This window comes from Solanum verrucosum, unplaced genomic scaffold, assembly GCF_900185275.1.
Source record: "Solanum verrucosum unplaced genomic scaffold, falcon-dt-bn FXZP01000103.1, whole genome shotgun sequence".
NCBI classification, from domain to species: domain Eukaryota; kingdom Viridiplantae; phylum Streptophyta; class Magnoliopsida; order Solanales; family Solanaceae; genus Solanum; species Solanum verrucosum.
Window position 1 is genome coordinate 5533174 of NW_026020048.1, and position 14978 is coordinate 5548151.

General features: G+C 30.8%; 1 protein-coding gene across 3 annotated transcripts; it reads left to right on the forward strand.

Annotated features, from left to right (window-relative positions):
- Positions 1–912: 912 nt before the first annotated feature.
- On the forward strand, positions 913–5003 carry LOC125822002 (probable prolyl 4-hydroxylase 10). Of its 3 annotated transcripts, none has more exons than XM_049501377.1 (8): positions 913–1333; positions 1432–1519; positions 1978–2075; positions 2203–2300; positions 3393–3522; positions 3604–3791; positions 3972–4060; positions 4860–5003. In XM_049501377.1, exons 1-7 carry the CDS (start codon positions 1146–1148, stop codon positions 4043–4045), a joined length of 864 nt encoding a protein of 287 aa, XP_049357334.1. In that variant the 5' UTR covers positions 913–1145; the 3' UTR covers positions 4046–4060; positions 4860–5003. The 3 variants fall into 3 exon arrangements, with proteins under 3 accessions (XP_049357334.1, XP_049357333.1, XP_049357335.1); XM_049501376.1 differs by having other exon boundaries at positions 1054–1333; positions 3972–4058; positions 4857–5003; XM_049501378.1 differs by having other exon boundaries at positions 1054–1333; positions 3972–4058; positions 4863–5003.
- Positions 5004–14978: the final 9975 nt, after the last annotated feature.

Genomic DNA, 14978 nt, shown 5'->3' on the forward strand with positions numbered 1-14978 from the left:
AAAACATAATTACTCGGAGCCAATTGAAGCTCCAATTATATACGAATTGCATACTGCATGGTTCATTCGAGGGTGGCTCCCAACATAATTCTTTTCATACTCAAAGATCAAATTCGAAACGTATGATTAAGGATGAAGTAGTCCTACCACTTTATCAGAACTCATATCTAAAATATTCAGGTTTTAGAAAAGAAAAAAAAGATTATGTTAAAAATAAAAGAAGCAAAATTAGTACTAGCAAACCATGACGTGTTACCCAAATATACCTTCAAAAGAGGGTAAGAAAACATGGAATGTTTGTTTCCCCACTAAGCATGGTTAAGGAAAAAAGTTTTATGCCAATTAGTTAATAGCTAACTAATTGAGTTTCATGAACTAAAAAGTTTTGAAGAAAATGTGGTGCAACTAAATACTAGCATAGTAGGATGTAGCAAATGTAGTGGTCTACCATCTAAAGAAACATTTTTGGAAGAGTTCTGATAAATATGACTTATTTTCATTTGATGATATTATATTAAATAATCAAAATTATAATTAAATGCTTTGAACTGTGAAAATAGTGTCTTGCAAGAATATAGGATAATATTTTATACAATAAATTCTTATAATTTGATTCTTTTTCAAATTTTATGCATATAGTGAAAACTTAGTGAATTAAACTACTTTTTTTATTTACTTATTCTATTATAATTTAATACAAAATTTAAGAAAATATTTTTTCTAAAATCTCATAGATTTTAAACATGTTTCTGAAATGAACAAATATTAAAAATGAATAAATAAGATGAAATGAAGGGAGTAATAATATGAGTAATTTTTTTGTTTTGTTTGGGTGAAGTAAAAAGGTCAACTTTATTGTCACAAAAAATCCAAAGATTAAATTAGGCGTAGTAAGTAATAATGCATCCATCTGTCACACAGATTACAGAAAGTCTGCAAACATAAGTACATTGTTTTAGCGAAAATAAATAAATAATTGTCTTTCATTAGTCAAAATTTTAAAACCCACAGTTTCCTTTTCTTCACCAGAAAACAGCCAGAGCTGTGATCCCAAGTCGCATTAGCTGATCAAAGTTCTTGATTAGATCTTCAAAAATTCAAGAATTTGCAGATTTCATTGTGGGGTTTTCTTAATTTGAGTAACAATGGCAGTTAAAGGGAGGCATTCTCGAATGGGGCCTCGAAAATCGTCGAATTCCACACTGATCTTTGGTGGGATTATTGTGTTGTCTTTTTTCGCTCTCATTCTTCTTGCTTTCCGAATTATCTCCATTCCCAGGGGCTCTCAGAAAGCACACGATCTCACCTCTATAGCCCACAACACTGTTCAAAGGTACCATTCATTTGAGATTGTTTTTTTCTTTTCGCAATTGGTGTAGGGATCTGATTAACTTTGAGGGGGTTTCTTGCTTTTCTTGTTTTTGGGTGCAGACAAGACGATGACGACGATGGAAAAAGAGATCAGTGGGTTGAAGTGATTTCTTTGGAACCAAGAGCCTACGTTTACCATAACTTCTTGGTATCTATCTTTAACATTTTATCTCTTACAATTAGTGATTCCTTTTGGGTACATTGTGTTTATGGCTACTACTTATCTCAGAGCTAAATTTCCTTGTCAAGAAAATAAGAAATGCTTTGTAAGTGCCACTGTTGTTTTACCAAATATTAGTTTGTGATTTGTGAACAAAGCAAGCTGAATTTGATATCGGGATTCTGTTGCTTAGTGTATGGAAAAAAAAAAAAAAAGAATAACAAAGAAACCTGTAGGAGACTGGAGGAGAATTGATTTGATTTCAATAAAAAAAATAGGCTCGTATGGAAGTTTTCAATGTCGAAATTTCTTTTTCCAACTATGGAAATGATACTGGTGTTGCAAATCTAGAGCTTTGGTCTATTGATTGATACATTTACTGCTATCTATCGGATTCATTAACCTAAAGAGTAAAGACTCTAATTTAATTGTTATCTCGTTGGCAGTCCAAGGAGGAATGTGAGTATCTGATTAGTCTTGCCAAGCCTCACATGCAAAAGTCAAGTGTCGTAGATAGTTCTACTGGCAAGAGTATGGACAGCAGGTAAGCATATTATTTGCATACCCCGGACTTGCTAATCTAGGTTGTACAGCTGAGGATTATGGAGATTTAATTGTACTACCATCATTTATTCTCTAATTCATTTCTCCTGTTATTCCCTCCTTGCCAGGGTCCGAACCAGTTCCGGAACATTTCTGGCGAGAGGACGTGATAAGGTGATCAGGGATATTGAGAAAAAGATTGCAGATTTCACCTTCATACCAGCAGGTATGCAGTTCCTTCGTTTTTTTAAAGCAAAGGATGTAACTGAATGAATATGCATCTTATTACTGTAGGATCCATTTTCCCTCTAGCTGTTATGGAAAGAATAGTCATTTAATAAAGCTTGGGGCTGTCTGAAAATGGTTTTGCCTAGTTCACTAATTAACTCTTCCTTTTTTGATGAACTCTGTTTAATGGTGTTATCTAATGTACTCTCTCTGTCACTATTTCTTTGGTACTGTTTTGTTTGCCGTCCTTTGCCGTCCCAGTACCTTTATATTTAGAAACTAAATATTTTTACATTCCCATTTTCCATTGACTTGACTTGTTGTGCTCCATTTTATACGAGACACTGTTTGGTCTAACGTTAGTTTGGTATTTTGTTCATATTTAGAATGTCTGTCAAGGTCTTTTTTGTTTTCCTTTTTTAAACCACGTCTGTCAAATTATTCCAAAACAGATTGGACCTTGAGGGAGTAATACTATTTGTCCATAATTTAAGGAAATAGGACAGCTTTCTCTGGCATCACCAGTAATAGAAATATACTGAGTACATTTGTTAGGAATTTCACTATGCTAAATATAGATGTACACCAAGGGGAATGATTTTTTAGAGGTCCAACAGAAAGAGCTTTATCTTTCCAACCAATTAATGTAATTTCGTCGTATTAATGATTTCTGGAGTTATGCATTGTCCAAGATAAAATTGGATGCGTTATATTTGGTCAGTTGTTAGATGCAAATTTAATATGCATTGAATTGAGGATGGTGGTTGGGGATGAGTATGAATTTAGTTTAATGTCCAAAGTCAAGTAGTAAGTGGCCTATCCTCCTAGTGTAAGTCTATTAATTAGTTAGTGACTATTCCAGGCATTATTAGTGTCAACCACTAGTTTCATTTCTGCTCCTTCCACATCCAGAGATATAACTTATTCTATGAACCTAAGTGTTCATTAACTTTCTTTTGAAAAGAACCTTAAACTAGATACATCATCCAGTGACTCAAATTGCCTCTTTCAGTAGTGAGCTGTGTGACACTTTGTCATTATGTAATGCCTTAAACTGCATGTGAATTGATGTATCTGCTTCTGTTTACAGAGCATGGTGAAGGTCTTCAAATTCTCCACTACGAAGTGGGGCAAAAGTATGAGCCCCACTACGATTACTTTCTTGATGAGTTTAACACTAAAAATGGAGGTCAACGCATTGCAACGGTTTTAATGTACTTGTAAGTGACGTTTCCTTAGCAAGGTTTATTCTTAATGTATTCTCGTGGAATCCCTTAGACAATTCTCTTGGCATGCTGCAGGTCAGATGTTGATGAAGGGGGTGAAACAGTATTCCCAGCTGCGAAGGGAAATTATAGTGCAGTCCCTTGGTGGAATGAACTATCTGAATGTGGAAAAGGTGGACTCTCTGTAAAACCAAAGATGGGTGATGCATTGCTCTTCTGGAGCATGAAGCCTGATGCAACTCTAGATCCATCAAGTTTGCATGGTGAGTAATCTGCATACAAGCAGATATGGATAATGGGTGCTGAACGTTGAGAACTTGATTATTGCTTACTGACATCCATCTTCTAGCTCACAAAGTTTTAATTGCTATACTGTATTCTGGAGTAATGAGCAATGTTTATTTGATTGGCAACTAAGTAGTATTGTGTATATCTTATTTTAGGTGGGTGCCCTGTAATTAAAGGTAACAAATGGTCATCCACAAAATGGATGCGCGTCCATGAATACAAGGCTTAACCTACTGCTAGAGGTAAACATATTCGCCTGAGTGGTATTAAATACACAAAAAATATGTGCACCCTCTGCTGTCTTCTTATGTGTACATAACTTGTTTTATTTGCTAGTACTTTGCATTTATGTTGATGAATCTTGCTGTAGCTTTTCGGTGGTCTTTTTTTCTTTTAACCTTCCAATGCATTTTTCCATTAGGTTGGTGTTTTAGTATTGATCCTTGAGACCCATAAACTTAGTACTAAGTCCTTGAAATGAACAATGAGTGCATTTTTTTCCCGTATACCATCCTAGAAGTTTGCAGCCATGCATGAGAAAATGTTTATTTGTGGGAAGGGGTGTGTATACCTTGTGCACCTTTGAGTGCACGTGAAGCCTATGTTGAGATTGCAGCATGGTGTATCTTGTGACGGAAAGAAGAAAAGTTCCGGGGAGAAAGAACTATGTTGACTTATCCAGTGTTGTTGTCTGGAAACAGTTACCTAGCAGTTTGGATGACATGATTTGAGTTCAGGGAACGAATTTGATGATGCAGACAGCAGATTAAGAGTAGGATTTTAGGCTATGGTTATGTGACCAATATGTCATCATGCTTTTCTACACAACAGAAATCACAGGAATGCAGTGCGAAATATTTCTAGAGTCCTTATGAAACAGAAAGGAAATAACGACTTTTACAACCTTTAAATTTAGTGCTAGTAATGAGCTCTGTACTTTTGTTGATTATATTCTCATATGTTTGCTTGTTTATGTAAGTTACTGATTTGTCTCACTTGTACAAATTGATATGCCACTTAATAGATATGGTGTTGTGCAGGTCCAGTTTTGAGTTTGGATGCAGTCACTGTTGTGCCATTTGTATCAAAAGGATAGTCTTGAATAGAGCCACCACACATGAAGCTTCAATTTTACTTTGATAGTACTCATTCTCAACATTCTTATTCCTTTCTTTTCTGTAAAGTTGATGCTTACATAGTTGTATTTTTCATCTGTGGGTTTAATTGGAACAATAAAGATGTGAGAAGCTTCATTCGATTTCTGAGGAAGTTATAAGTAAAAGTAGCAAAATATTCAAAATTGATAAATTCACAAAGATGACAATGGTACGTAGTGCTTGACCAGAGGGAGTTGTTCGGATGGTAAACACATTTCACCTCAAACTCTAAAAACAGAGAAAGGGAGAATTTCTACACAATAATTGACTAATCAAATAAAATATGTGAGTTCCACTGATCATTATCAGAATCATGCCTACAAGGAACCTTTTTGAGATATTAACTTTTTGGTATTTGGTAGTACATTTTACTAGTTGGGAAGAATATTTCAACTTACCTAAAAATCGTATGATAAGATTTAAATTTTAAATACAAGTTTTAAAAAAATGTTATACTATATTTTAAATTTACAATGTAGAGCTACCACCAACGAGGCAGTGTGAAAGAAGCATGGAAGGTTTTTATAGTTATCGCTTTTTTGTCCTAGCGCTTGCCTCTGGTGGTGTTTTACTTTCTATCTAAACTAGCAGAATCGTGGGACATAATAGTAAGTTGATTGTTGGTTTTTATTCCTCACTCTCGTTCTATTATTAGGGAAGGATCCATTGGAAAGACTCTCGTTCTATTCCTAGGGAAGGATCCATTGAAAAGACTGGAGTAGTATCTTCATTAGCCAGAAGGAATTTATCTCCACTAGCGTCGTTCGAAGAACAAGAAAAGGGTTACTAAACATAGATGAACGTGGCCCACATGGCTAAAGCTCTGCCTGTAGCACATATACATTTGGAACAACATGTGCAATCCTCTTTTTCTCATTCTTTCAAGGCTTTACTTAGAGAAAGCCCAACACTACCCATAAATACACTACACACTTGACACTGCTACTTTTTTTTTTTTTTAATCCTCTCCTCGGAGCTTTCACCTTTTTGCGCCAATTCCTTGATAACTCAAACTTGCAATCTTAGGATAGAAAATGAGGAATGTTTACCATCTGAGCAACTCTCTCTTGTCAATTCAGTACCAACACCTTTTTTGAGGGCCCACTTGTAAATAGTTTCTCATACGTACAGTAATATTTGAGCATCCATCACTCAATCGTCATGTGCCCTATCACAGGTTTTGCAAGTTTTTTTGTTCAAAAACATTTGGTATATTGATCCGACTAATTTAAATTTGTGCATGGAAAAGGGAAAGTGTTCATTGCCACAGGACTATGCAATCCTCAAAGCTTGAATCAATATCACTTCTAATAGTAAATGATAGGTGCAGTCATCATATCCGATATGACCTCATAAGTGAGATGTGGAGAAGATAGAATGTATGCAGATTTTATCTCTATCTCGTAAAGTAAAGAGACCGTTTCCAATAGAACCTACCGGACATTACAAAAACTAGATCTCTGGTATTTCATTTATCAGTTCCCTGCACAGTTACTACTCCATATAACTCAAATTATATTTGTAAAAAAATAGAACCATGTAGGTAGTGACAACATTCTAGATTTGTGTAGGCTTTGCCTCTCTAGTCCAATTGTGGTCGGTCAATTCGATCTGCAAGTTGCAGCAACTACTTGAAAATGGCAAGACAATATATACAACAAATAATAAGTTGTCTGAATATATAAATATAAAGAGAAGAGAAGAGAAGAGAAGACACTGGAACACAAATCTATCGAAAGATATTGCTGATTAATAATTCAACTACTCCTTTGAAAAAATAGAGCTAGACAATTCTTTTACATTCATTTGAAATTAAACACACAATGTCCCTTCATTTTCCAATTTTGTACACACTTTTCTCTTTTATCAAATTGGACGTGCATGAAGTAAAATAATATAATATCCATATTTTTTTTTCACTCCCCATATTGATTTAAACTTTGATATAAACCAGAAATTTCGTCAAAGATATTTATGTATGTATATACAATATGATTTTCTGATGAAGCATATTATACTGATCACTTAGCTCCGCCACTGCTGTTAAAAGTTAGCGTTGCATTCTAATGATTATTATTATACACCACTAGCTAGGTGTAAGTTTTGAAATTCCCAATACTCTTAATTTCATCTTATATATCCACGAGCCTACACCATATTAAATGCATGGTGAAATTTAATGATCATACTATCTCATTAAACGAGCAAGAAAATCAGTTCAATAATCATGCTAGCCATACTATACTCCATGAGTACAAATTAATTTACTTCTCATAATGCCTCAATAATAATAATTCCTAGTTGTATATATATAGCTCACAAACATATGGACAAGACCATACAAATACACAGATTTAATAAATATTGAAGCTGGAAATAACTATTGGAGAGCCTTTAAGAAAATTAAGGAAACTCAATTTTAAGTCACACAATATTCTATTTCTAGCTTCCCTACCAAATATAGGCAGAGAAAGTAACAATATAATGGTGTCCGTCTCCGTCTCTAGAGTTCAAGATAAAAAATATTTATATAATCAGATCAACTATATAACATGTTAAATTATAGTAACAGTGTAAAAAGTTCACTTACACCTTCAGTGCATTTATATGATTGATTCATCCCATTTTAGCATTATTTTACACTTTATAAATCTAGAATTAGACCTATGCTTATAATTGGTTTTCTCATTGTCCCTTAATTTCCCCCTATATTTAATAAAAGATTCTATAAATTAAAAATCTAGTCCATCAATAATGCAGCATATATATATATGAAGAACCTAGAGCATACACTAGATCAAGAGCCACTACATCAAAAGTGACATTTAGTGGCAATTATCACTCTTTATAAATGTTCCTAAAGCCTACAATGATGTTGAATCTAACGACAATTAATTAATGTCGGTAAATGTTTTAGCACTCTTTATTATTAATGTGTATATTTATTGAGGCTAAAAGTTATTTTGTTATAATGCGTTACTTTCCCCCCTTTTTTGGGTTCAAGTATTTTACTATAATATTATAATTACATCAAGAAAAGGGTAAAAGGAGTCTTTATTCTTTGGCAATTTTTCATCACCACAACAAGACACTAGAAAATTGTCTTCAATAATCACAGAGGAAGAAATATTTTTTTTTGTTTGGGTAAAATAGTTGAAATGTACTTCAATTGGGCGTATTAATTTATACATTACATTTTAAGATCAAGAAATTAAAAAATAAAAAAGAATAAGAAAAAGCAGATATTTTGGTGTGTTTTATGCTTATAATATTATGTGACATTATATATATTATTGTTATCAATACCCATTTTATGCCGATGATGAGATTTGAAAAGATGACATTGAATGCAATACATAAAAAATAGATAAAGGAATTAAAAGCTTGAGGGGACAAGGATCATGTCCCTCATCCCTAAATAAATCTAGAATTTTCAGAAAGTTTCTGCGCATGTAGTTATTAATGTTTCTATAAGATTTATTTATTTCTAGATTTTGTATACGATTCTTTAAATTAAGTCATGGTCACTTCACTATTAATTTAATACTATCCTCAAGCAGTCTCTAAGGACAATATTAGAAGAACGTACTACTATTATTATTATTATTATTATTAATTCAAGTTGAGTAATTAATGACATTTTACGTGAAAAGTCTAGAAAAAGTAAGAAAATCAATTTGTTTGTTTATTGGCTTGCTAAGTTGAGCTTCCTTCAAATTACATCACAAATCTTTAGTGAAGTTGAATTATATGTCATAATAGATTCTCCCTGAAATATACGTAATTAGGGTTGCCTATCATTTGTAGTTTCTATAATCGTTTCCTAGTTGTAAATTCATTCAAAAGCGGAGTCAGATTTTTTAATTTGTAAATTCTATAGCAAAATTTTTCTTGCTTACTATATTGGATGAATTTTTAATAAAAATAAATAATTTGAGTCAAAGCTACTGAATTTTCTATCAAATAAGTAGTTATAGCGACAGCTTCACCCTGAACTAACCCACCTGGATGCTCTTGTCAATAGGAATGGCTCGTGCAATAAAAAAAAAGAAATGAGGACCAAAAGAGAAACAAAAGAGAAGTTTTTTCTTTTTTTAATCCTAAAAAACATAAGGGAATATATAAGTACTTCAGTTGGTTGGTTGGTTGATTATCTGAATTTTTATCTTATAATTGGCGAGAATTTAATTCACCACCTTATAATTTTCTCCCTTCATGTAATAAAAACATTTTTTAAAAAAGAGTTGGTGTAATCAATGTGCCTTTTTCTTAGTGATATGATAAAGATTATCAAGTTGCATTCAAGTGATTTAGAATTGAATGCGTCAAGAAATATAATGAAAGTAGCTATCTATGATTCTATGTTTGCTTGCTTGGTATAGTGATAAAACCACAAGAAAAAAAAAAACGTTTCACATCAATTCTATCGAGGCAACAAATTTTCACCCTTTGAACTAGTTGTTCGAATTAATAGATCAATAATCTTAACATAATATTAAAGAAGGATTCATATCAACATTTCTGATACGGTAATATGACTTGTAATAGATAATCTTTATGTTATAAACTAACTTTTTGAAGTTAAATTAAACATCAATATTCATCATTTTCCCTAACATACCATATAATTAATTAAGCTCCGTCTTTAATAATTTATGATTTGAATGAATTCCGTGCTTGCTGGCTATTGAAATTCACTTGATTTGCCTTCAAAACATCATCAAGGGCCTTTGGGGTGCACCATGATTTGTGGGGATCTATTAGAATATTACTGCTAATTTCATTTCACACGACACTATTTTGTTGTTAATATGCATATTTCAAAAAAAAAAAAAAGATTTACGAGAAAGTTATTCGGAGGGTAACCATCTCTTATTTTTAATTTTAAAATTATGAGTTCAAGTTACTAAAAGAACCGACAAGAGTGGAAACTCTAGAAAAAAAAAAGGCTTTCAAATATTTAAAAATTATTAATTTTTTTATTTTAATTTTATTCTTAACAGATGAGTTATTATCACAAATAGCTATGATTTAATTTGTTTGATATCTCAACTTTGAAATTATTTATTTCTTTAATAAAATTCAATTGCTCGTCAAATATTGTCATATAAAATAAATAAAATTTTAAGAATAAGATCATATTTTTGTGTTCCAACATTAAATTTTTTTTATATTATCAAATTAATTAGTTGAGCTGCAATAATAGGGAACTTGTTATGTGTCAGCATGTGTTATCTTTGAAAAATAGAGCAATAATCTTCATATATCATTGTTTAATTAGCTTAAGTTTGAAATGTTCGAACATAATTAGTTTGGATCCCGTGAAAATGAATTTATGGGAACAGTTCCATACCCACTCCAAGAATAAGATCATCCTTCTATCAATCTTTTTTCCCATCAGGTGTTCGTGATGACTCAAGATAATTAGTAGCTTAAAGCTAAAAATAAATCAGCGGCTTAACTTTTAATTATTTTTTATATTTGAAATTCAAAGTTATTTCTTTCTTTTTAATAACAAAGTTTTATTTTTTTTATGGTCTTAAACTAAAGATATATATATATATATATACAAAAATATTAGTTGATCTTGTGGTCTTAAACATATCATGTGGAAGTTAAATTTAAAAATTGATCCAAAAAAAGAACATTCTTTAATGTTTCGATAAAACTAAAAAAAGAAAACTAAATTATAAAATATAGTATTTGGGGGCCCGGATACTCACATTGGGGTCCGACTAAATTCGTGTCGGGAAGTGACACATGGGGGTAAAGCGCTTCCTGATTAAGGTGACTCCATACCCAAGGGGACTCAAACTTGAGACCTCTTGATTAAGGATGAAAGAGTACTTACCATTCCATTACAACCCTTGTTGGTTATCAATATTTTTCTTCATGGTTAAGACAAACAACTAAGGGTGTGTTCGGTATAAAGGTTTTTTTTCCATGAAAAATATATTTTAGAAAAATAAGTGAGTGTCTTATTTATTTTCTTGTGTTCGATATATATATAAATAAAAATATTATCCTAAATGTATTTGTATATAATATACTTAATAATTAAATAAAGTGGAAGGTGAGGGTGGAGTGTGGTGTGGTGAAGATAAAGTGTGTTAAGAGGGTTTGGGAGAAGTGAGGACACAATCAAAGTGAAATGTCACTTGTAAAACTTATTTTTTCTTACTTCCATTAGAGAAATCATTTTCTCGTTTTCATAGAGAACTTTTTTTTTGTCAATCCAATATGAAAAAAATAGAATTTTTTTTCATAGTTTATAGCTTACCGAACACACTCTAAGGAATTGTTTGATTTGGATATATAATGGACAATAATCTTATGAGATTAGTTATTTTACCATATTTATATATAAAATGACTTATACTATCATTATAATGCAAATAGTGGGATACATAATCACGAGACTAACTAATTTCTAATAAAAAACAAAATAAAATAAACTTATATTTTAATATAGAATTATTATCGGTTATTTATCGTACCAAACGACTCATAAGTGAGGTACGAAACAAACTAGAATCACAGTTGTATTATTTATTATAGAACCATTATTTTTCTAGCATGCCCCTACCATAGTAATAAATAACGGAGAATTTCATATAAAATAAGTAAGGTGGTACGTATATAGCATGTTAAACATTTTCAAGGTGATCAACGTGGATTGTGGTGCACTGGTGAGAGTGTTTCACCCTTAATTAGAGGTCTCGGATTTGGAGAAAATCATGTTGGGAGCGCCATCCCCGAATGGGTCCTGTAGTGTGCAATTCGAATTTAATCAGAACTCTAATATGGACTCCAGACACCGAATGGGAAACCAATAAAAAACATTTTCAAGGTGGAAATTTTAGGAATACTTGATCAAGCACGAAACTATTAATATAGTGAAAGCGATATATTTACATACATTGGTTGTAAGGTAATTTAGTAGTTAGATTAAGATGACGTGCCTAATGCCTTATTTTTTGTAGATCCTATATTTGTACTAGAAAATTAAATAAATATATATGCATGTATGTTAACTCGTGAACCCTTAACAAAATTGATTGGCGGTTCAGTGGTAAGGAAGAGACCGTGAAAATGCTTTTCATGCAGTTGTAGCTCCGAACCACCTCTCTTTTTTTTAAAGAAAATTTAGAACCTCAAACTCTTAATCTTGGCTCCGCTATGCTGATAGTGACATTTCACATCCTAATATTGATTATTAATTCTTGAATTGTACTATACGTTGTTCCGAAAATTTATGGCTTCATCTAATACTTTTCCCCCACTTCTAGTTAAAAAAACGTAACACGCCTGATTTTTTATTTACTCAAAGGGAGTAATAACTCATTTGTTTTTATTGAAATTAATACATTTAAATTTGAATATATGTATAAATATTAAAATTTTAATCTTAAAGAATTAATAATTGAGATTTATTTTCATCTTTACCAAAATTCTTGGATGAATATCATCTTAAATTTTAATAGTCAATTTTGCCAAATTTATAAATTAGCTTATTTAGAAATATTTCATCAAAAATATTTTTTCGAAAAAAAGTAATTATGGAGAATAGTAGTTTATGTTTTGTTTATTAAATATTTTTGTCAATATTATAAAAGTACTTTGTGCGTGGCCAATGTTTAGTATTTTTACTATTTAGGAAGAAACTAAGTGCTTTTTTTCTAACTTGAAACAAGCAACTTCTATCGGTAAAAAATACTTATTTTTTCTATATAAGCTTTGCCACACTTTTAACACTTGTAAAATAAGCACTCTTTGGAGAAGAAAAAAGAAGTACTTTTGATTTTTCTGATCGAACAGACAGTAAACCTTTGCTATAGATCTTAAATAACATCTATTCAAACATATGTTAAGTGATTGTAATGTAAAATAAATAAAACATCAATACATTTATTTTTCAATCTAAATAATTAAAATTCCGATCTAATTAAAACACACACACTTAATAATTTATGTATGGGCTATTAAAATTCAAGCCTTCATGATTAAATGAAGTATAAATAACTTTCATGAGCTGCCTAATGTTGTTTAAAAGATTACTTACACGTTAAGCACTCTAACTATAATGAGCAATTTAAACCAAATTACCACTTGCTTTTAATTAGTTATAACTTTTCTGTTACAACTCCATTTTCAATATAATTAATGTCTTCGATCGCACACCCCAAGTGGCCCCTTAAATTTAGACCAAGTGAATGTATTATGTGTGGCTTTAATTACGACAAAATATGTCTAATAGTCTTTCATTTTATTCGTATTGCATACTATAGTTGTTAAACGAGACTAATAAGAATTGTGGTGAGATGAATATGATTTCTCTATTCTTAATCGGAGATTTCATATTCGAGTTCTGAATATGAGTAACATCTTGTAAGGAAATGATTGCTACTTAAATAAGCCTTATGAAAAATGAATCCAAATTAATTGAAATCTCAATTTGAATATCAAACGTCAATGAAAATGAAAAAAAAAAAGAGTTGTTAAACGAGACTGCACTGTTTTAAGTTGAATGCTTCTTCTTTTGCCGTCTGATTTTATGATTTTCCATCAATACATGAACTATTCAATATTGTGGGGATATAGGTTTAATATTCTTTACAAATATTATTTTAGTTATATGATTATTTTCAGAAGAAATTGATAAAAGTAATACAAGAGAATGACGGTTATTAGATAAATATTCAAACTGTTTTTGAAACCATAGTAAATTTATATGATTTGTAGATAAATTTTCAAACTATCTTTGAAATTTTACATTGCCTGGAACTTGGAATTGTTAGTCCTATAAAAAGTGTAAATAAAATATAAAAAAGTTTTTATTAAATTATATTTGGTCGATATTGGAAAACCATTTCCACATTTTTAGTGGATTGAAGTTATATAAAGCCACGTAAAATTATCATTTTAATTCCCAGGTTATTAATCAATACATATTATTAAAGTTCACATATTTTTTTTAGAAGTGATCTGATTACTTAGAAGTTAGATATGTTACAATATTAATATATAGTATGAAACTTAAACTCTTCTTTAATTAAAAAGCAGAGCAAAAGTGCTGATATTGTATCAAATATTCAAAGCTGAAATTCTGCCATCAGCAATTTTTATTTTAGAACTTTGCATGTATGCTTCTATTTTAATGGTGTGTATTTGACGTGTAATGTCACTCATGAAATTTATTTTCTATACTTAAATAGAAAAATCATTTTCCCATTCTTAAAGAAAACTTTTTTTTAAAACTTATTTCAATCTTTTTACCCAATCAAATATGAAAAAAGAATTTAAAAAATATATTTTATGTACTGAACACATCCTAAGTATTTCAATTTTATCTTACAATGAAACAAATCCTTCATTGACTTGAGATATCTTTTTTTCTTTTTCCTCGGGAAAAAACTAAAGATATAATGCATCATTTCTATAAATTTGTTTGTCCTTTTTCGATTTGCTATGAAATTTAAAAAGTAAAAAAGACTTTTGAATCTTATCATCTTATATTAAAGATATGTATGTTAAATATATAAAAAATAAATAAAAATTTAAAAGAAAAAAAGAAAAATAGAGCATATACTATAGTTAGCAGGTAAGACTTTTGTGCATACTTACGTCAAAATGTAGATATTTTTAGTACTTAGTTTTTTCTACCGTATAATTTGATGGATACCGTCAATTAGTTAATCATCAATATCTAGTCAATGTATAGATCCTCATCACTCTAATTGAAAAACATATTAACAGCCCAACATAACAATGCATATATTTTAGTCAAATGTGTTCGTTTTTAAAAAAAAAATAAAAATAAGAATGCTTATGTCCTACCCCACAAGGCATATTTTTAATTTTTAAACAACTCCTCCATTAGCCAACATGTAATTAAATATACAAAAATACTTTAGTTGCCTTACGCATTTGCGTCACACCAAAATACATATACTATATCTACTTTAGTGCAAATACCGACATTAATATTTTCCTTTTTTCTTTTTA

Excerpts from the sequence above, each read along its gene's own strand:
- LOC125822002 (XM_049501377.1), top strand. The coding sequence starts at position 1,146 with ATGGCAGTTAAAGGGAGGCATTCTCGAATGGGGCCTCGAAAATCGTCG. Across the intron at positions 1,520-1,977 it reads ACGTTTACCATAACTTCTTG|TCCAAGGAGGAATGTGAGTA; the intron begins GTATCTATCTTT and ends TCTCGTTGGCAG. Across the intron at positions 2,076-2,202 it reads GGCAAGAGTATGGACAGCAG|GGTCCGAACCAGTTCCGGAA; the intron begins GTAAGCATATTA and ends CCTCCTTGCCAG.